Source organism: Lichenostomus cassidix, chromosome 13 (assembly GCF_008360975.1).
Source record: "Lichenostomus cassidix isolate B80296 chromosome 13, HeHo_3.0, whole genome shotgun sequence".
Taxonomy (NCBI): Eukaryota; Metazoa; Chordata; class Aves; order Passeriformes; family Meliphagidae; genus Lichenostomus; species Lichenostomus cassidix.
This window is the reverse complement of record NC_139494.1, coordinates 16,443,546-16,466,087: the sequence shown is the minus strand read 5'-3', so window position 1 is coordinate 16,466,087 and position 22,542 is coordinate 16,443,546. Positions and strand designations below refer to the sequence as shown.

Genomic DNA, 22,542 nt, shown 5'->3' with positions numbered 1-22,542 from the left:
AGCCTCCCACTGAAGGGCTGAAGAGAGGAGTTGTTATTTCTTTACTTCTTGCTGTCTTTTCAGCTGGAGCCCTTGGCTGAGGGTTTTGTTGATCCAGGAAGTCATCTCAGCCTGGGAAGGTGTATTATTCTTTATTTCCTCCTCCTGTCTATGTGTTGTAGGTGCCTTGCCTTTCTCTTTTCCAGCCCCATCTCTTTCTCAGGGAAGTCACGTTTCTTACTGAGAAGGAAACAATCAGGGATGGCATTTCTACTGGTCCTAAACTCCTTTTTTTTCAGAATCACAGAATCCCAGGATGGCTCAGGTTGGAAGGAGCCCCAGTGGGTCACTGGTCCAACCTCCTGTGGCCACACAGCTCTGGAATATCCCCAGTGAGGGACACTCCACACCCTCAAAGTTAACTTTCTCTTTGTATTTGATAATTCCCCCTTTGTGTAGTTCAGTCACTTCTGCTGTAGAAATGCCAATTGTTTGATTAACCTGGTAGTGAAGTTCTGTTTGTGCTGGAAAATGTGTTGTTCCCTGCAAGTCACTTCAAGTCAGGTTATTTGTTAGTGAAGCAAATTGGTTCAGCAGCACCAGGCTGTCTCTTTTATTCAGGGAGATCTCAAAGCTCCTGATGGGTAATAAAATCAAGGTAGTTGTTCACTCTACGCTGAGTGAGTAATGTCACCAGGAATTAGTGACCTCAGCTCCAAATGTGGTATCTGCTGAAAAAGTGATGCCACTTCTCAAAGCTGGTGAACATGGGAGGTGGAGAATCGAGTGTTGCTTCAACAACACCCACATTCTTGGGGGTGAATCACAGCCGTGGACCCTTTCTGCTGAGACAAGGTGGCAATGGTGTATTTACACCACCACTGAACTGCTAGAAGTGGAATGGCACTAATTGGGTTTTTATTTTTTTAAAATCATCTTTGATGTCAGAAATGTAATTTGCTGTCGTGAATGCTCACATCCTTTAACTTTCAGGATGTGCTGAAGTACCTGTGATAGAGCCAGTATGCTTCGAAAAGGGGAATAATGTTTAAATATTTGGTTTTCCTGGGGAAAAACAATCTGCCTGAGGAACAAAACCATTTTTCCCCTGTCTGTGAGCATTAAAGCTAAATTTCAGTCTGGAAAGGGGCAAAAAGTAATCTTTTTGCTGCTGATTTCCTGAATTCTGATCTGTGCCACATGAGAATGTGTTACACTTCTGCTTGATTGACTGGAATCCAAAATCCAGTCCAAGAGCTCCAAAACAGCCTTTCCCTGTGCCCTCAGGTAAATCAGAAAAACTAGACTTTGCAGAAGATTATTCATGAAAATATCACTGCTCTTTGTGCCAGGGAGGGGTGGGCAAATGCTGGAATCTGGAGGAGGAATTAATGTTTTTCCTTCTCTCCTATGAACTCCTTTGGTTTCCTTTTGGTACAGGACATTCAAATTTAACCATTATCTAGTTATTTCTAGTTATAAGTTGTTGGGGTTTTTTTATTGCCTCATGTTCTTTGCTTCTTGCTCACGAAAAACTTAACAGCATCTCACAGAGATGTTACAAAAGCTCTTTTCAGATTCCAGAGATGTCAGAGTGGATTCTTCTGTTTGGAGGTGTGGAAATCTTCAGTGAAATAATGTATTTATTACTTCATTTCCTGAAATGTTTCGGGTCCAAACTTGAAGCTGTTCAAGTGTACCTAAAGCCCTGGCAAGAAGCCCTGCCTGGGGCAGCTCCTGCTGGGGGAGTGAGCTCATCATCCCCTGCTCAGGGCAGGCAGGTGAAGCATCAGCTCCAGAAAAAACTGCAGTGTTTGGGTCTTCTGCCCTCCCTGCCTCTCCCCCAGCACTGTCAGCCCCAGCTCAGGTGAGATCCACCTGCAGAGCTGCCCTGGGGCACAGCAAGGAGCTGGAGCTGCTGGAGGGAGTCCAGAGGAGCTCCAGGATGAGCAGAGGGATGGAGCAGCTCTGCTGGGAGGAAAGGCTGGGAGAGTTGGGATTGTTCAGCATGGAGAGGAGAAGCTTTGGGGTGACAGAATTGTGACCTTCAGTGGCTGAAGGGATCCCACAGGAGAGATGGAGAGGGATGATTTACAAGGGATGGAGGGACAGGACAGGGGGAATGGCTTCACACGGACAGACAGTCAATGGGATTATTGATTAGATGGGATGTTAGGAAAGAAATTCTTCCCACTGAGGGTTTGAGGCCCTGGCACAGAGTGCCCAGAGAAGCTGTGCTGCCCCTGGATCCCTGGCAGTGTCCAAGGCCAGGCTGGACAGAGCTTGGAGCAACCTGGGACAGTGGAAGGTATCCTGCCCATGGCAGCGGTAGAACAAGATGATCCTTAAGGTCCTTTGCAACCCACACCATTGTGGGATTCAATGAAATACTTCTATCTGAAGAAAAGATTTGAGTATCAGCAACCCATATTAGTCTAGATGCAGCTTTTGAAGTCCTTCAAACACTTACTGGCAACTTGAAATCTGCCACCCTTTAGTTCAGTTCTTTGAAGTCACCACCTGGAGCTTCGCCTCTTCCAAGAGGACTGTGGCACTTCTGTCCATCAGAGAGCTGGAGTTCTGCCTCAGACCTGGCTTAACCACCCAAAAATTTGACAATTCTCTGTTTGAGCCTAGTTAGGAATGACCCTGTTCTTCTCTTCTTCATGATGCTGTTTTACCAGTTTGTTGACATTCCCACCAGGAAGGTGAGAAAGTTTTTTGCTAGTCCTTTCAAGTCTAAAATATTTTGATATTGATAAAAAAATATTGTAGCATTCCCTCATGTTAGTTATGAATGTCGGTTCCTGCAAACCTCTACCATGGCCAGACAACCTTTTTTTTTATTTCTTTGTTTGCAGCCCTGCTCTCCATTGAAAGAAAAGACACTATAGATGTGTCAGGAAATTCTTTTGTTTTACTGATGACAGCCTGGTTCTATCTTTAGCCTGGTATTCTGGAATTGCAAGGCCCAGCCTTCCCTTTATGAGAACACGTATGACCTGGAGGAAGAACTTTCCTAGCAGCAAGTTGGTTGTTTCCACTCTGAAACGATGTGAATTGATTAACTCAGAGATACAACTTCGCCTTACAAGTCTTGCTTTTCTGAGGGGAGGAAGAAAGTTGCCAAAAGCTAAATATAAATAATGTGCAGTGGAAAATGCACATGTGGCTGTGCTGTGAGGGTGATGTCTCCCTTCCTAAAGCAGAGTAAGCTGCAGGTTAAGGGAGTTCACTGAGCAGGGACTGCAGGACAGGCTGTAAATCTACACCCTGGTTCCTCCTGCTCATGTAGGATATGACTCCAGCCTGTCCCAGTGAATGCTCAGCGTGGCACAGGCTGTCTCTGTGGATGAGCTGGCAGCTCCAGCCCCTCTGAACATACAGCATTACTAATGCCTTCCACTGCTTGGAGTCCAGCAGGGAGCTGGGAGGCAGCTTGTGCAACAGAGCACAAGGTTCCTCTCTGTTCCCAGGGTACAAATACTCCTCCAAGTGACCAATGCCTCAGGAACCTGGAGGCTTGCTGGAATTTTTACTGCAGGTGCTTGCAGGAAGGTCTGACCCGAGGGCAAGTAAAACCTGTTCCCTTTTGCCATGCACACAGCTCCATGGCCTCCTCCCTCGTGCATTACAAATCATCTCTGGTGTCTAATCCTCATTCTTTTCTCTTCCCAGGACAGTGTAAGTGCTCTCCTGGGATTGCTTTCGGCTCTGCGAGGTAGGCAAGGAGCCAGTGGCAAAAGGAGAAAGGTTTTTCTAGTGGAGTCAGATTTTTAACCCTTAGATCTAATAGGAGCTTCCACAAATCTTCCATTTCTTGGGGTTTGGGGTCTCCTGTTACAGTAACTCTTGTAACTTCACAGATCTGTTTGAGATGTTTGCTTGATTTTTACGTATTTTTAGCCTTCTTTGGGGTTCTGTCCCCATTGCTAGGGTTTAATATCTCTGATGTACCACAAACACACTTTCCCAGCTGTCATTAAATCCTTTACATTTCATATCTTCTTCTAACTTGGAGTTTAAATCAGAGTTATCAAGACGGCTCTGTATCCTGGCCATGCCATCTCCATCACCATCATTCTCAAAGTTTGATGTCATTCAGGTTTCCAACTTGCCCTTCTCTGAATGCATGAACCCCACTGCTGTTTTCACTAAGCAGGATCAGACTCGGGAAATTGTATAAATTGTGGCCAGTCTCAGATGCCCTATGGGAAGTTGCCTGGAGCTCTGAGGACTGTTGTTCCTTTGCCAGACTGTGAACCCTCCTAACTCAGAATGTGTCTTTTCCAAGCAAATGGGAAAAAATTCTCCTGTTCTGCCAGGAGAACTTGAACTTGAAGATAAGCAGTCCTTTTTCTTTTGGGCTTTACTCATTTGGATTTACTGGTGTCACACATCAGTGAGCAAAATCCAATCAGCAGTGTTTTCCTCTTATTCCAGACTTGTCTTCTCTGACTCCCTTGTTGCTGATTGTTGTGATTATTTCAGCATCCTTGTGCAAGCTAAAATGCACCTTCCCTCCTTGCCTTCCCTTCTGCTTGGGTCAGGTGTTGGATGTCATCCTTCCAGCTTCTGCCTTCATCCATAAAACCTTAACTGAGCACTTCTTGTAGTGTCTCAGCCTAATGCAATCTTCCTTAGGCCCTGTAAAAGTTAATTTGTGGTGTTGGGTGTTATTTACGTGATTAAAAGGACAGTCTGAGGGGAGAGAACCCTGCTGTGACATCAGCTCTCCAGTGAGCTGTTTAAAAAGCTAGATACTTTTCTTTTAATGCTGTGATGGGCCATCATTTTAATACTAGTAAATATTTCTGATTGTGAGAACAAACTTCCTTTTATAGTATCCACACTGCAGTTTTCACAGAATCCAGCCTGGAGCTGTTTCCTATTTCTGAGCGTTCGCTCACACTCAGCAGCTCTCCTTACTCACGTGCTCTGCCTCTCTCTCCCCCTGTTTCTCTCAGCTTTTTTAGCCTTGTTGATCTATTATTGTGACTTTGGCCAGACGACGCCAGCTTTCAGCATTTAATGGGCTGGGAGAGCAGCAGCTTCCTGTGCCTGTGAGACCATGATGTCAGCAGCTACTTTGGGTTCTTTCACCATCCTGCCTGCTTCGGTGGATGTGGAAAGAATGTGAACAGCACTTTCCAGATGTTCTCAGGGCAGCTGGAAAACCATACATGGATTGTTTGGTTCAGGAATCTCTCTGGTGTGTTTAATGGTGGCAGTGAGTGGGGCTGTGAAAACACAATTCCTGTGCAGCGTTGCTGTCAGGTGTATCACAGAGGGTTGTTGGGATGTTCAGTGATTGCACAGCTTATTCAGGCCTTGAGCTGGGCAGGTGAAATGTCTTTCTGCCTTCTCTCCATTCCCTCTCTTCCATTCCTCCCTCCAGCTTCAGCTCCTGAATGAAGCACAATATCCTTCTGAACTCATGCAAGGCAAATTCTGCTTTGTTCATGCAGAGCCTCAGAGTCATCTCAACAAAAAAAAAAAAAAATCTAGTTTTTAAACACCCAATGTAATATTTGGAGCTGAATAAACACAGAGGTGTTTCATGTTGGTGCAGTATAGGATGGGAATTTGGAAGCTGGTGCCCCTCATGCCTCTCCAGGGTTGGAAAAAGCGTCAGCTCTCACCCACTTGTGGCACATCCAAAAAAGTCTATTTCGGGGCAGAACCTCTCACTTCCTTCTTTAGGGTGGGTGGGTGTTTTTAATGCATTAATTAATTTTTATTGAGTGGTGGAAAAACTGATGTCAGAGCTGCATTGTGGTTGGGCGTGCAGAAGCACAAGGTGGTAGGAAATAATACAACTAACACATGAGGGCAGGGAGAGTTTAACCATGGGCAGTTTAAAATAGCAAAGCTGAGCCCAAAGGATATTAAAAGCCATGACTGAATCAAAACAAGGGTCTAATATTAAACTGGATTTTGCTGAGGGAGGAACAAGCTTGTGGGGTTAATTTCTGTTGTTGTATCCAATGTCCAAGGGATTTTTTTTGGTCTCAACACCTGGATTTCTGACTTTGGGGTTGTCTATTTTTGGCTTTGCAGGGTACAAACTACAAGGGGCAACATGGGTTGTGTTTCACTGGGGTTATTTTGCCAGGCATCTTTACTCAGGAGCCTGTAGAGTATATTTTCCCTTTTACAGTGGTCTGTAAACTTGTCCAGCATGACTTCTTCCCTGGCTCCTCTCACAGTTCAGATTGCACACATCCACAACAGGGAGGCGGAGGGAAGTGCTTTGGACATGGGAGCCAAGACAGAGCACAGTTACATAATTGTACAAAAGAAAAGGGTTTTTTTTTTGTTTTGTTTTTCCTTCCCATATCCTCCTGCCTACTGAAAAAAAATGCTGTTGGAAAGCAGGATGGAAAAAACTTCAGCGTCGTTCATCGCGGTGGGGACGTGAAATGTATTGAAATGTTCCACCTGTTTTATGGCTGTTGCTTTTCCTCTTTCAGGTTTGACATCTACAGGAAGGTGCCAAAAGACCTTACACAGCCAACCTACACAGGGGCCATTAGTAAGTAACTTCTTTTTGATGTCCTTGCCTAGCCCTGGTCTAAAATTAAAGATTGTTTGACCTCTCTGTGTGCAGGGAAGTTGTTAAAGGGGACATGAAGCATTGGAAAGGATGTCCTTTGTTGCTGAGACAGCTTGTTGTGCCCATCAAACAGTGGAATAGCTCGTGTGAGTTCACAACTGGAGAGTCACAGAATGGTTTGGGTTGGAAGGGACCTTAAAGAGCCTCCAGTCCCAACCACCGATAGAGATCCACTCTCACTGCCATGTATCAATGCCCAGACTTTGGCTGATACAAATCTCTTGCCTTGGGCCCCTTTTCCTTCCTTCCTGCTCCTGAGGGAGGCTGGAGGCTGAGTAATGCCATTTCACACAATTATGTGCAGCGAGCTGGCGGGGCAGAGGGGTTGGTAAACATGGATCAGGCTGATCCTGCCAGGCCTGTAATTACCCTCCTAATGCAGCTTTCCTGTCCCATTGAACAGGGACTTCCTTTGATCAGGGAGCTGTGCTCCATTCTGCCATGCTGGGAGATGGGTCAGTAGTCTTGTATGTCATTGCTGACGTGAGTGATGTCACATCCCCTGGTGACAGCACGCAGCACTGAGTCAGTGCCAGTGAATCAGGACACAAAGGAAAGCCCTCGGTGAGCTGAAGAAACTCCTTGCTGTGAGGATGGCTGAAGAACAGGTTGCCCAGGGTGGTGTGGAGTCTCTGTCCTTGGGGATGCTCAAAACAACCTGAGCTGGCCCTGAGCAACCTGCTCAGGGCAGGGGAGTTGGATGGGATGATCTCCAGAGAGGTCCCTGCCAGCCTCAGCCATCCTGTGCTCCTGTGAAGATAACACATTTCCCATAATATTTACTCTCAGAGTCCTTGTCCCCTGAGTTCTCCTGGCCACTGAATTCCTTGCCTCCCCACTCCCTTTTCAGTTTGCTGAAGTTGTGAACAAAGGGCTTGACTCAAACTGTTTGGGAATTCAGAGGCGGATGAGATTTAGTGTTTTGAAAGAACACTTTGAACTTGTGAGTGATCCTGCCTTTTCTTCTGTTTTGGAAACTAAGAGTTCCCACACTGTAACTGGGCTCCCTTTGAGAATTCATCTTGTTATGAATCACCTGCAAAAGAGTATTTTAGAAGCAAAAAGAAAACATCAAAGGCCATCCAGTTTAGGCTTTCTGATCTGCAGTAAACAGCTCGAGTGATAAGTGTGTTGTGGGAAGGCTTGAAGGTTGTGACTCTTACTTAAAATTATTAGCTGACTTATTTCTCTCTATTGTTATTTGCAGCTTCTCAGGCTTTGATTTTTCTTCTCCAACAGGTTCTCCTTCTTTTTCTCGGAGTGTTTTTAGACAGGCTGATAGAAGCTTTTGAACCACACAGGCAGCCAGCAGACTGGTGGCTTTGCCTGTGAGGATCCTGTGAGCAGCTTTCCTAATGGGCTTCTCTGTCTGACCAAGCCTGTGGCTTGTAATTTGAAAGCCACTAATCTCAGGTGTTGTAGGAGGCCAGGAGTGGGACCAGCCCATTGCCAGGCCAGTTGGAAGCCTGGGAACATTGCATGACCTCGTGATAAATGCTTTAGGGAGGTCAGCTTGTGTTAGCACTGAGTGGAGGGGAAGGTTCTGCCTCTCAAAAAATCTTTTAGGGTTTAGTAATTATATGAAATTACTATGGCTGCAATTTTATTTTGGCTTTCCTTAAGTTCTTCAAGTTCTACAGAGCAGATATACAACAGTCCATAATACCCAACTATTAATTTAGGCCTTTTCCATATGATTCCTGCTGAAACCTTAGTTCAGTATCACTTCTGGTGCTGAAGGCTTTCTGGAATAGGAACTGTTTAGTGCAGAATTTCAACAGTGGGTTTTGGATTGTAAAAAGGTCTTTTTTTCAAAAAAGGTTTTTTAGAGAAGAAGGCACAGATCAGATTACAAAAGAAAAGAGATGGAAAATAGCAACTCTGCTCCTGATTCCAGGGCTGAGGGGGCCAGGGCTTTAGGGAAGAAGCAGCTAAGGAAGAGTAAATGGTGGGATTTGGTGGAGAAGAGCAGGTGACCTTGAACATGAGCAAGTTCAGAAAACAACTGGAATGTTAGTGAGGCTTTGTTAGGTATGGATTTTTAATTTCCAAATTTGCAGTGAACTCTGCATACGAGACACTTCAGATCTGTGTAGCAACCATTCAGCTACAAACAGTTTTTTTAGGAATGGAGGAACCAAGAACAATCCACTGCCATTTACTTGGAGTGAGGTTTGCCCAGAACAACACACCCGCTGCTGTGGACTTCTCTGGGAACTGTGTAGAAGTTACTCATTCCTTCTCCTCAATAAAAGTCCCTTGTTGAGGCAGCATCCCTGTGCCCTCAGTCGTGCTCCTGTCCCCTTCCACCAGTCTTTGCAGGTCTTCCCAGGCTGTGTGGCACATCTGTGGTGCCAACCTGGCCATGTTTGGGTACAGAGGCAGCAGCAGCAGCGCTGCTGGCAGGGTGACAGTTGGCATCTGGCAGGACAGGAGCAGTGGGGCTCTGGAGAGGAGCCTGTAGCTGCTGTCACCATCCTGCTGTCCTGCTGCATAGTTTGCATGCACATGTTGTATGCACACATGGAAACGTTGGCCAGAAATACTCGGTGCTGTTTTGGGGGCTGGAGTTTTAAATACACATCAGGAAATATCAGAGTCATGATTCACACGGCGCCTGTAACAGGACCCGTTCCTTGCGCCTCATAACAGTTTGCTCCATTGAATAATAAATACTATTAATTTTATGCCTTAATATAGCCATGGCTCCATGTTCTCAGGCTGGGTGATGTGTTAAACACTTTGCCTTTCTCTCATTTCTCCTGGGGTGGGGAGGCAGAGCAGGAATGTTCGTAGACGGGGTGTGTGGTAGGAGGGATATGTACAAAAAGGTTAGTGCAGGAATGAAAACCTTGGCAGAGTTCCCCATCCTTTTGGGATTGCAGATTAGCCAGCAGCAGTGTGTCTACAGCAGCAACCTTTGATATATTGATCATGTTATCATGGTAGAGCTGTAGGAAACCTGTCTCAGGTGGTTGTTGGAGCTCTGTGGGAACGTCGCACTGCTCCTGCAGTTAAGAGAAGCTTTATGCATGAATTGTTTGATTCTGTCTGATCCCAGCCTTTAATCTACTTTTCCAAATATCATACACTTGTCAAATGTGGGTGGCAGGACTGCACATTTGCATGGAACAAGTAAAAGCCTTCACTGTGAAAGAAGCAGCTGAGGCACCCTCTGCATAAATTCCTGCTGGGAATGTCATCTGTGCCTGCAGCTCCACGCTGAGAGAGGAGATCCTGCATCTGAGAAAATGCTGCCTCTGGAGACAGAGTAACTGATGATGCTTTCACAGGAGTCATGCCAAAAACTCCTGCCCTGGAAATGTGTGTGTATAGGAAGGGTTTGACACAGGAGCAGCCATGGTCAGTGCAGTGTCCAGTGTCCCTTTGCCTGGAGTGTCCAGCAGCAGATGCCTGAGAAGGAGCAGGAGGACAGCTTAACCACTTCACCAGGCTTTGCTCAGTTGCTTTCTGAGCTTCCTGAGCTGGAGTTGGTTCCTTTGTGTTTAGTTTCCCTCAGTGGATTTCTTCCCCAGGACACATATGATTCCTTTTTGTAATCTGACAGATTTTATTTCCTAAGCGTCCTCAGCATCCATAGTCAAGAACCTTCAGAATTTAGTTAAATGTTGTGTAAAGGAAAACCTTCTCTTGTTTTTAACCTCCCCTTTCCCCGTTCCCATACTGGAAGAGACAGTGAGTGGTTGTTCCCCATTCACCTCCTTCAGGCTGCTCATGATTTTATATTCCCCTCTCAAGTCCACCCTCAATAATCCCTTTTACAGCTTCAAAACTGACTCTGTGGTTTGAAGACTGGGAAAAGCACAGAGGAGCTTTGAAAGTCAGTCCTGCCAGGCACTTCAGGGCATTCTTGCAGGATTTTTTAGATATAGGTTAGTGGAATTTTACTGTGCTGTATTTGGTAAGTACTGCCACGAACCTTCACTGCAAGAGCTGAACTGAAGATGGACTTGAGGGAGCAAGTACTGGAAAAGAAGATATTTTGATGATATAAGTGGCAGAGAAGAAAGTTTAAAAATTGGAAGAGAGAGGAAGCTCTGGGAGAGAATTTAGTTAAGAGAGTTAGTAGTACCAGGCTTTCCTAGAAGTGCTGGAGAGCAGAGAGGTCTGGCTGATGCTGTGGAAAGCCTTTATGGGATTATAACAAGCAGCAAGGAATATGGGAGGCAATTAAAGCAAAAAGGGTTGTCTGTGTCAAACACTTTCTCCTGCAACTGCTGGAGATCAGAGATCTCCTGTCTCTGTCAGTGATCAGCAATACAAAACACTGGATCTACTCATCTGCTGCCTTGGCTTCTTTTTTTTGGGGCTCTTATGTAGGTCTGGATGTTCTGGTAAGAATTTGCTGCTGTGCTTTAAGCAGACTTTTCTCCCCCCAGCCCCATGCCAGGGGCTCAGCTGTGTCACAGCCCTGGTCATCTTCCCTCTCCTGACAGCCAAGACTTGGGAGCAACTGGGTGACCATCTGAGGTTTCTCTTCAGGAATTAATATCCCTTCTTGCTTCATGTGTTCCTACTGGTCTTCAGGTTTTTTCCCCCTCTCTTTCCTCATCCTAGCGAATGGATTTTTTGGCATGTCTGTTAATCCCTTGCACTTTACAGAGGGTCAGTAAATAAATCCACACTTGGAATTATTCTGATGAGGAAGGGGAAGCAACGCATTTCTCTTTCCTCAGAAGTGGCTAATGTGAAGAATGAGGCACAAGGCTTCAGGTCACTCAAGGCTCTGTCTCAGCTCTTGCCCTCAACACCTTTCCTTCCTGTGCCTCTCACATTCCCTACCAAGGGAGTTTTTGGACTGGGGCTGCTGTTTGATAAAATTGTTTAAAATTGTTCCCAGCCTGTTGGAGCTTGAACTTCCCAAACGGATGGGCAGTGAGGCAGTACAGGTCGTGTGGAATAAAGCTGAGGAGCAGGGCTTTATTTTTGGTGTGTTTCTCAACCCAAATTGGTGGCTCTGGTAAAGTGGTCATTTCACAGAGAGCTGTGAGGAGCTGTGCTGGGACTGTGCTCTTGCTGTCACAGCCCTGGAAGAGCTGTCAGTTCCTGCTTTTCCCTTCTGTGAGTGATTCTGGGTGAGCTGGATATTGTATTAATACAGAGACACACAGCCCTGTTTCCTTGAGCTGGCACATCCTTGTCTGCTCCAATCATCCCTGATCCATGGGATTTACAGCTGTACTTCCTTCCAGCCCCTCCTGGGTGGGTGGCTCTGTCACTGCTGCCTGGATGTCCCTGGTCAAGGGTTTGAATAATTTCCTGGTGAAGAGTCAACAGGAACGTTCCGGTTACTTTGGGTTCCCTCTTTGTTAATCCAGGTTGGAATTCTTAGAAAAGACATGGGATTTGTTGTCTGGGTACTTCACAGTTCCTTCACTGGGAATTTTCCCTCTCTGAATAGTCAATATATCAGCAAATGGAGAAATTAGAGAAGTCAGGCAGTGGCTGCACTATTCCAGTATTGCCATGTCTCTGCTGTGAGGTGACTGACACAGAGCATTGGGACTTGAAAAAGCACCAAAATGTCTCCACATCCCCAAAACACCATGTTAGGGGACTTTCCAAGGTGCTGCTTCTTTTTGCCTTCTGGAGGTTTTAATAGTAATAAGATTTGGGATCAAGTCTCCAAAGAGTCATGTTGTCAAGCAGCTCTGTCAAGAGGAGGGAGTGCTGTGTGCTAGGAGATGGAAATCATGGCAAGAAAAATTGGCCCAAAAATGCAGATACCTCCCAGGATATTTGGATATTAGCATGGCATTGAGGTCACTGTTCTGGTGGGCTCCTCTGGGTCATGAACTCTAAATTAAAGTCATAATTCTCAAGTGTGTATGGAGAGTATATCCATGGGGGGAATAATTTGCCTGTGTGAAAAGAGTTTTTGTTGTTGTTAGACACACAAAACTAACCTTTTCCTCTCCTTACCTCTGTTCCAGTCTCTGTCTGCTGCTGTCTCTTCATATTGTTTCTCTTCCTGTCTGAGCTCACCGGATTCATAGCCACTGAAATGTAAGTAAAAGTCATGTTTTCCGTGTTTGTGTGGATGTGAACCTTTACAGCTTTACTGTTATCTGAGAGAAATATTCCTGTCATTTCACTAGGTCACTTAGTTGCCTGATGGGTTTGGGATTCCTTTTGGTTGAGTGCAAATTCTCAGACATCCATTCAGCTTTTTAATTTGCTAAAATTAATGGGCAAACTTGGTTCTGAACTATTTCTGATACAGGAAGCTGTTCCAGACCTGCTTGATCCTTTATTAGCTGCATGCTGGATTGCATAATTACCTGCACAGAGAAAAAAATTGCATAAAATAAGAATTATTAATTTAATATCAACAATTCCTTTTTTATATGGTGTCAGAGCTCAATCTCTGATTCATACAGGCAGCTTTATTAATGTGTGAATTTTTTCTTCTTCTGTTGAGCCTTACTAGGAAACCTGGTTCACAGGTTTTGTGCCTGAGGACAAATTGCCCCAGGTGGTGTCAGCTTTGAAAAAAAAATGGAAATAACTTCTAAAAATTGCTCATTGAACAAGTATGAAGCACTTGTTAACACAGAATTAATCACATTTTTACTTTTTCCCCCTGTTCTCATCTTCTTCCTGCCTCGAAGTAAACTTTTAGTAAGTGTTAACACATCCACCTTTGTTTTGGGCTCTAGGAAACATTCTCCATCCCCCTGCTGATGTGGCAGTGAGCTCACTGAGCATGAGGCACAGTTCCTGGATAGCTGGGAAGGGTGGAACTTCTGTCATTCTCACATGATGCTCCTGATAGCAACAGATGTCAGCGCTGAGCAAAAAAGGCTCTGAAACCTTGGCCTCCTGAGCCTGATTAGATTGACCATTCTGATAACCAGGAGGCTCTTCCATTGTTTTTGTGCAGCTCTGTCTTGGGTCAAGAATGTAATTTCAGGAATAATTTTCATGTTGGCTAATATTTAACTCAATCAAGCTCTGGATCGTTCTTTGTGCCTGTTGCACGTTGGCTTCAGAGATGGTATCTCAGATTTCTTACTTGCTCACTGTTTCTTTGAATTCAGTTCCGTGTGTTTGCTTGTGAAATCCAGGGTCACTTGGATTTCCATCAGCCACTTCACAGACCTGAGCTCACTTGGTTTTCTTGTTTTGAAAAACAGAGGAAAGCTAGACAGCTTGCTTCAAGTAAAACTGCTTTTTCTTGCTCTCCTCTTAGATCTCTTGCCTGGTTTTCTTTTTTCTTTCAGTTATGCTTCTTTACAGGAGGAATTAGTAATACTTACCTAGTTTTGATCCAGTTATTTGTGTGTACATACAGTGGCAGTTTCCTGACTAGAAATTCCTTTTTGAACAGCAGAATTGCATAATTCTCAGAGGCCTCTTCTTGCTTTTTTCCTTAACAAGATGATGCATTTTCCACAAAAATATTGGGAAGTGCTGTAAGCATGCTCAGCTGGCAAGTTCCTCATTAAAACCTCAGAGAGATGGTAAGTGCCTTTCCCAGCAGGAGCTGCGTGGGGAGGAGGTGTTTGCAGGCAATAAAGCAGTAAAATTTTAGAGAGGATGTCATGCAGGAGTCTGGGACAAATGACTGCAGGAACCTGATTCGTCACGGGCTGTCCAACACAAAAGCTCACACAATAGGGTAGGAAAACCTCCTTCTGATGAGTTACAAGTCATCAGACTCTTGCTGGGAACATTCACCCCCAGCAGTTGTGAAAAGGATCTCCCAAAACAGAGGAAACACTTCAGAAAGTCACTTCAAGTGCTTCCCAGTTCAGCGACTTCGAACGGAGGAGTAAACTTCTCTTTTTCCGTTTCTTACTCACGGGTTTCTCTTCTGAGAAACTCAGTACAAGCTGTTGTGAGCCTCTTGTGGTTCCCTTGCAGTCAGGTATTACTGGCAGTGCGTTGTGAGGCAGCAGATTGTCATGACTGGGGTTAAGAAGTGGGAGCTCTGCGTGGTCTGGAGCATGTGAGAGAGAACTCTGTGCCACCATTAAACTGGGTAATAGCAAATAGCAGGGGAGATGTTGTCTCAGAAAGGTTTTTGAGCCTTGTTTGCCCATAATTCAAATGCTAACAAAGATGTGGGAGATTCCTTATGTGCACACTGCGCTGTTCTCATCAACTATTAATTTCAAGCCTCAAGTTTTTTTTGTATTAACTCTCTTACAACAGATATCTCAGCCAGATTAAAGCTCCCACATGGCAGCCAGCACCTGAATGATTAACAGGAGTGTGCAGTTACATGGGATGAACTTTCCTGCTTTCCCACTGCCAGCTGTGCTGTGAGACTGCATCACTCCTTCTCCTCTTGTGTCATATTTCCTCAGAGCATTTGGCTGAGCCAGGCTGGGTGGGGAGAGCTGCACATTTTTGATGGCCAGGTGAAATGAGAGCACTTGGCCTGGTGTTTTCCATCAGAGGAAACTGAGGACTCCTGCTTCTCTCAGAGCCCTGTTACACCAGGAATTGTGTGTGGGGTGTGTGCAGGGACAGGGACAGCTCCTCCAGGATTCACTGTCTGCCTCTCCCCACCCAGAGGTTCCTTTGGCAGCTGCATTTCAAGCAGGAGGTTGCTGTGGTTTGTTGAGCTCCTGCTGCAGCATGAGAAGCAGCAGAAGCTCTGCTGTGCACCACACTAACCCCAAATACTCACTGGTTTCTGCCCACTGCTGGACTTTCTTCCACATCCACATGAATGCAGCAACCTCAGCGCCTGGTATTGCTCGAAATCTCAGCTTGGTCACTCTTGCCCAACTTCAAAGCTGTTTTTCCTTGACCAGCCCATTGCTGTAGCATCGACAGTCTCAGCTGCTGAAGGCTTTGTCTGGGTGGCAGAAAGCCAAGAAATGACAGCCTCATCTCGAGGATCACAGTCACAGCACTCGACCCAAGCATTACCGATGTGGGGAGGACAGCAGCTGTGTCATAACTCGTGTGGGCATTTCCAATGAGCACCAGGGTTGTGGCTGTGCACAGGAGCTCAGTCCAGTTAGGAAGTCAAGCTAAGACACTGCAGGAAGCTCCTGGAAGAGGTAACACACTCGAAAGGCACGTCCTATTTTGCTGCTGACGGCTTTCCTGGGGAGAGCAACCCTGAGGAGGGTAGAAAAATCCCAAGTTGCTCATCTTTCCAGATTTGTTATGTGACCCTAATAGGCCTCTGAGCAGCTATGAAGGAAATCCAAGCTTGGCACTTAGGTGGGGCTGCATCCTTCCCAGGAAAAGCACAGTGAAGGGCTGGTGAGGGAAGAAGGTTTTTTTTCCTTTTCTCAGTCACAACCTATCATTGCTGTTAAGGGGAGGGTGAGTGTAGCTCTGGAAATTATATGATCTTCTTGATTTTTGGGTCTTTTTCAGTCCAGGCTCAGAGTGACTGAGGACTTAGTCTAAACTTCAGGCATTGGAATGTCCCCATCCCTGGAGGTGTCCAAGGCACTCCTGGATGTGGCACTCAGTGCTCTGGGCTGGGTGACAGGATGGGGACTGGGCACAGCTTGGACTCAGTCTTGGAGATCTTTTCCAACCTAAATGATTCCATAGCAAGAACCTTGATGAATCTCCTCAATTCTGTAAAAGACAAAGATAAAGAAAAGGAGGTTTCTGCTCCACAGCTGAACCTCTGAAAAATGAACAGCATCAAACACTCTTGTCCCACTGAGCCAATGACTCAAATGGCTGAAGAAATGAAGCTAAAGGGTTAAATGTATCTGGTGTTTCCTGGGCAAGATCAGTAGTACTTTGAGTTGAGAGTAGTCTGAGGGCTAGAAATGGTTTGTCCTGCCTTTAGCAGCCTCCTCATTCCTGCTGCTGCTGTGTTACAAATCAGAAGCATAGAAATCTCCCATCTTTGCTAATTAACTCAGATCAGCGCTAGACGTTAATAGCTGGCAAGATGATAATCTTGCTGTTTTATCACCCTAATTAGGTCATGAATTATGTCCTGTAAGATCAATAATAGTTTTTCAAGTATTCCATCATTAAGGATTAAAGATGTAATTAACTAATCTGGTCTGCCTTGCATTGGCAGCCAGGGGAAGGGGTAGGAGGGTATGAATGTGGTGCTTGTGGTGTGAATGTTGCTGCTCAGCACTAATTCATCTGCCACAGCACACTGTAAAAGAAGCAACAAACTGTTCCTGGCAGTGTTTTCTTTTTCTTTCTTTCTTTTTTTTTTTTTTTAATGTAATAACAGACAAAAAGCTATCTGAAGTGACAAGTTTGCTAATTGGAAAGCTGTTCCCCCCTGCCAGGCAATGAATTACTTCAGCAGAATATCTGCAATAAAATTACTGCCTTTGCATGAAAACATAGACCATGTTTATCATAGAATCACAGAATATCCTGAGCTGGAAGGGAGACCCACTGGGATGATCAAAGCCCAGTTCCTGGCCTTACCCAGGACAGCCCCAAAGAGGCTGTCAGAAGTGTGGGAAAACCACAGGAGTTTCAGCGTTCCTTGTCCACACTGGGTTCATTTGCATGCCCAGCACTGATCCTGCAGAGCAGCAGAATTGTCACCAGACCTGTTTTCAAGTGGCTTTTTGTCCCATCGCTCTCCCAAGTGTGTGGGATGTGTTTTGTGGCTCTCAGCCCAGGAAAATTGCAACCAGCAGAGTGGGAAAATTGCAGCCAGCAGGGCTTTCTTGTGCTGCAAACCATAACCTGGGAACACAAGCCGACAGGTGCCACAATTCATGTGTCCTGACACTGAGCTAGAGATACACCTCTAACCCTACTGGCTCATCCAGTCGAGGCAGATGACATGCTGGAGCAAACCAGCCCAGCATGGGCAGCACAGCCTCCTAGGCAAAGGGGAATGGGAGTTGTAATCCTGCTCTGGCCACGGCCTGACCTTGAGACAGACACTTTTGTGCAGAAAGATGTAATCCTCAGCAGCCCTGAGAGAGGTAGGCAGGTAAGAAGCTTAATTAATGTTTGCCTAGCACCTTGGAGATTACCTAATTCAAGGTGTTATCCCTTTGTGCAGGGCTGCTGTGCCCTGTGTGGGCTTGCAGGAAGCGGAAGGTCGTGTCATGATGTCATCTGCAATTCCTGACTCAAGTCGACATTGACGTCTTTCGATCCCTTCTCCTTCTTCCTGTCTCCTGGAGAGCTGTAATCCCTTCCTTTGTAGGGCAGCGTGTTTGCAGTGCTTCACAGCTGATCTGGGACAGAGACCTCAGCCGTGGAGAGCTGATTGAGATGCAGGAGATGACAAATGTCAGAGCAGTAGACACACGCATGGTTTATGACACAGTGAAGAGATTTTGCTGACCTGCTTGTTGTTTCTTCGCACAGACTGAGGAGAAGATTTGTCTGATGTTGGGGATTCTCTGTTCTGGCAGCACTGAAAATGGGATAGTGCAGGAATCTCAGCTTTGGAGGGTTGTGTTTCTGGAAGGTGGTTGATTAGAGCTGAAATGGCAAGTGGAGCCCAGACAGCTCACCTGAGAAAGTCTTTTGAGAAGCTTTGGAGTTTCTCAAGAAAGAATAATTATTTTCCCACTTAGGTTGGGGTTTTGGAGATCAGAGGGTGCCTGCTGGGAGTGTGAGGACAAGGTGAAGTGCAGCTCTCTGGGGTAACTGGTTGCATTTTCTCCATGGCTGATAACTGGAGAGAAGGCTGCCTGGTTGTTTGCTGTGAAAGGGGGAGAAAAAAGGCTAAAACCTGAAGCAGAGAACTTAGGACGAGGACAGAGGACAGAGATGTGTTTAGAGAGCAGCCAGGTGTGTGAAGCTCTGGAAGGTGGAGGATGCAGTGCCCACCCTTGGATCCAAAGGGCTGTAGGCTCTCCAGCTGTTGAAGTGCTGAAGTTAGTGGCCAGGATGGAAATAAACTACTGGGGAAGTTTTGTTTCTGGGGAAACAAACCTGTTGTGTCACAAATCTGAGACCTAAAGCAGGAGAATGGATCTGACTTAGTTTGGATAAAATCCTGAAGCCGTGCTGTGCCCTCTGACTGCTGTGGCTCCTTTCCTTCTCTCCACGTGCCATTGGCATGATCTGGCCAAAGGGTCCCTCCAGCTTTTTGCGTGGAACGGCTGGAAGTTTGTAAGCAAACGGGGTAAGCAGCTCAGCAGCATCACTCAGGAATGTGAAGTATTCCCAAGTGGCTCTTTCTAGAAGTGAAGCAGATTCCTGATGTGTGGATCATGGAGAAACTTCCCTCCCGTTCCTTGGGTCAGTGGTAAGAGGCTCTGTGGGGGTGAGAGGTCCAGGTCTCACCTTGTCCTCGTTGTACTTGCAGAGCTCTGCACCCTCACCCCTGATCTACCATGCTGCTTTTATTCAAATTTATTATTTATTAAATATTCCAGCCAGGAGAACATCAACTGGTGCATGTTTGGGGTGTTTGGAGAAGGTACACCCCACCTGTGGAGCCACAATATCACCAATATCACTGCCTCTCTCTGCCTGGCCTCAGGTTTTATTTCCCTTGTGACCATCCCAGATTTACTGTGAAAACATTTTTACTCCTGGGACACCTTATGTTTCAGGAGGGACAGGTATGAATTAGAGCCAACTGCATTTCTTCCACCAGAGACATTATTCCTTCAGGGAGAGTGGCTAGAGGGGGTAAATTGTGCTTTTCCTGACATCCCAGGATAGTCTGATTAAATAGTAGGAAGGCAATTTGGCTTTGTTGCCCTGGGTTGGAGGATAGCAAAGGACATGTGAGTGACAGTGCCAGCTCCATCCAGACCCAGGTGCCAGTGGTTCACTGGAAGGAATAGCCTTGACCCTGGAAGTCTGCATTACCTGTGAGATTTCCAGAATTCCAATAGTCCAGATACTTGGGGAGTGAAATGTCCAGTTTGTTGAGAACGTTTTTCCTGCGGTTTGCCCCGACAAGTGCAGCCTGTGGTGTGTTGTCATTGTCCCTTTGGTCCCCTGCAGTGAGAGGGAACCTCAGTGACACACAAAGGATGCACTTTGGAGCTGGATTTGTCAGTTGTGGCCCTCAGCAAGAGCTGAGATGCCATGAGGAGGCAGTGGCTGGAGCTGGGAGGGAGCAGCAGGATTTAGCTGGGTAGGTGCTCCATGAAAGGTGACAAAGCTGCGGGCTGGAGGGAGGGGAAGGAAAGGAATCACATCTGTCAGATGTCTGTGGAGTGATAGATTGGGTTATGAAATTTGGAGCATGAGTAGGAGAGGGGCAGGGGGCTACTAGGTAAAGAGGAGGAGGAGGAAGTGGCCCTGAGCCTTGCCCAAGGGACAGGTTGGCACCCACTGGTCCAGTGACCGGGCTGCGGGGCAGGAAACCAGTTTCCTTTATCTGCAGCTAATGGGCTGTGTGACCTGGACAAGCTGGCCTAGTTCTGTGTGCCTCAGTGATCCAGCGTGCCACAAGTGACCTCAGCATTGCCTTCCTGTGTCAGAGCTTCCCCAGGCTCCCTGGGCAGTCACCCTCTGATTCCTGCCAGCAGTCACCTCTCGCATGCTCATCGCTGAAAAAGGCTCCTGTGCCGTTTCTGACAGCTTCAGGGCTAGAAATCAGTCAATACAAACGCTGCCCTTGCTGGGGCTTTTCTCCAGAGAGCTGGGATGGTCTCAGCTGAGCTGCTGGAGCTGCTCAGCCCTGCCAGCCCTGCTGTGACCATTGCTTTTGCCGGCGGCACTGGCTGGGCATGGACACATCTCGGACTGGGAGGGAGCCAGGGCTTGTGAAATGGGCTGGCTGGCAACTGGGATGTGGATGGGAGGACTGGGGAGCACCGAGAGGTGAGTTGCTCTGGGGGATTAATGCCTGTCCTGGCTGGAGCTGCTCCTCCCAGCCCTATTTGGACATATGACTTAATCCAGATCATCGCTGCACAATCTGTCAGTAATGAACACGTAGAGGAGAGAATGCATTCCACCCAGGAGGAGAGGGCTCAGCCAAAAAACTGCTAACTAGGTCACTGATGAGCAATCTTTCCCCTCCCTCTGTGTCATTTTTATTAATCACTTGAAAAATAGGTTGAGTAATGATTGCGAGCAACTTGTCAAGCCAATTAAAAGCAGAGAAAGGTAGGGCTGTGAAGCCGAAGACAAATGCTGTGCTGGTTTTAAATGAGTGTCTGTAAACCCCACTGACCTGTGAGTAATTGCCTCCAAAAAAACTGGCAGCCTGTGTGTGTTTCTCAGTGTGAAGGTTTGTTTCTTCTGAATCCACAGGGCAAACAGTTCACTGTGGCCCAGAGATGTGACACCAGAGCAAAATCACTTTGAATTTGTCTTGTACCTGCCTTGGTCTGGTTTGACTCGTTAGCATGTGAACTCTCCAGTGGGGCTTGTCAAAGAGTTTTGTGCACTTGGAGTGTAAAATCAAAATGCTGCAGAGCTCTTGCTAGTTTTATTTTATGTATTTTGCCTGAATCTAAGTTCCCATAGCTTTATAATCGCTCCAGCTGGAAGATAAATTGTCAAATCTTCTGATTTGTTGAACAGGGAAAAGACCTGCTAGGTAATCCCACCATCATCTCAGTTCAGTGGGGTGAGTTTCCCTAGAGCAGATTCTCCAGGACCACTCAGCAAATTCAGCACTGGGGATTTTTGGGTTTTATTTTTCACGTGTCGGATGGGTTGTATGTGCCAACAATAAATATTTATACTCTTGTGTTCCTCTGCCTCTCTCTCTGTCTCTTGTCTCCTGTGAGATGCATGCCAGCACTGTGGGTGCTGTGAGACAGCGTGACTTTTTGGGAGGCTGCTGCAGAGTGTGTTAGATCCTGCTGTCCAGGATGTTTCTTCCCATCTGTTCCTGGCTCAAATCCTCTTCTCCTCACTTTTAGTCACTGCTTTCGGTTGCCATTCATAGACTGAAATGTGATATTAAGGAGAAGGGTACAAATATGTCATGCTGCCTTCATTCTCTTGCTGCTGCTCTGTCAGCTGGGTGGCAATAACAAAAGGCAATTAGTGACACAAATAAGCTTTCCTGGGGGGTAGTTGAGAGCAGCCTTTCTCTAGAACTATTTATGGAACAAATGGAAAAGCACATGCTTCCCTCCTTCCTAAAAGGAGTAGCAGCCCAGGGGAGTGGAGGGTTAGCTCACTAACCTACCTCCTCTTCAGCATTTTGTAACACCTCCAGAAGCTCAGGGTAGAGAAGGGTAGAGGAAGCACAGAGCAGAAGTTTTGTTTCCTGCTGGTGCAGAATTGTTTAAAGCCTCCTGCACTTGCAAGCAAGAAGTCAAATCAAGCCATGATTTGCCCCTCATTCCATCCTGGAGAGCTTTCCCTGCTCTCTGTAACTCAGTTTTATCCATCACACAATCAAACCCCTTCCCAGTCTCCTTTTCCCCTCCCCAAGCACGTTGTTGGTGGAAAGCAGCCCTGTGAACCCACCTGTGTTCTCTGCCCTCCAGAGTTAATGAGCTCTACGTGGATGACCCAGACAAAGACAGCGGAGGCAAAATAGAAGTGAACCTGAACATCAGTTTGCCAAACCTGCATTGTGAATGTGAGTACCCCTTTCACTCAGCACTTGTTTTTGTGTTTTAAGTAACACTTGAAATGGGCCCAGGCTGGTACAGTGGCGCTTCTTCTGTAACAGGATGGAAATCAAGTAGCTGCAGCCTCTGCCAATATCCCTTTGCTTTCTGTTCCAGGCCAGGGCACCTGTTTTCTTGGACCACATGCTTGCTCTGCTGCCTGTGTTAGTGGCTGATCTCCCTCACTGGCTTCTTTCTAAATCTCATTTCCTTTTATTTTTAATACCAACCTTTTTGTGTCTGGGAGTAAGAAACCTCCCAGGTTCCATTCGGAGCTCTGAATGCACCAGCTGGTTGTTGGCTCTTCCCAAGTCACCTGCCTTGTCTGCCTGAAGTTTTTGTGTTTGTGTGATTGGGATTTCAGTCAGCTGGCAGGACATGGCAGGTGGATTTGTGTGAAATAGGCAGCATGAAAAGTTTGGTAATAAAGTTTTTCTGGTGTAACACTATTTGACAAAGGACATT

At 46.3% G+C, this 22,542-nt stretch overlaps 1 protein-coding gene across 2 annotated transcripts in view; it reads left to right on the top strand.

The window, feature by feature from the left end:
* Positions 1-22,542, top strand: part of ERGIC1 (endoplasmic reticulum-golgi intermediate compartment 1) — a 56,729-nt gene that overhangs the window by 14,935 nt on the left and 19,252 nt on the right. Inside the window, exons 1-4 of one of the 2 annotated variants that reach the window (XM_085073993.1) lie at positions 3,576-3,700; positions 6,453-6,514; positions 12,550-12,622; positions 21,952-22,046. In XM_085073993.1, the coding sequence (XP_084930119.1) occupies positions 3,591-3,700; positions 6,453-6,514; positions 12,550-12,622; positions 21,952-22,046 (340 nt within the window). In that variant the 5' untranslated portion in view covers positions 3,576-3,590. Of the gene's footprint in view, positions 1-3,575; positions 3,701-6,452; positions 6,515-12,549; positions 12,623-21,951; positions 22,047-22,542 lie in introns of those variants that run through there. The other variant, XM_085073994.1, reaches the window with a different exon arrangement.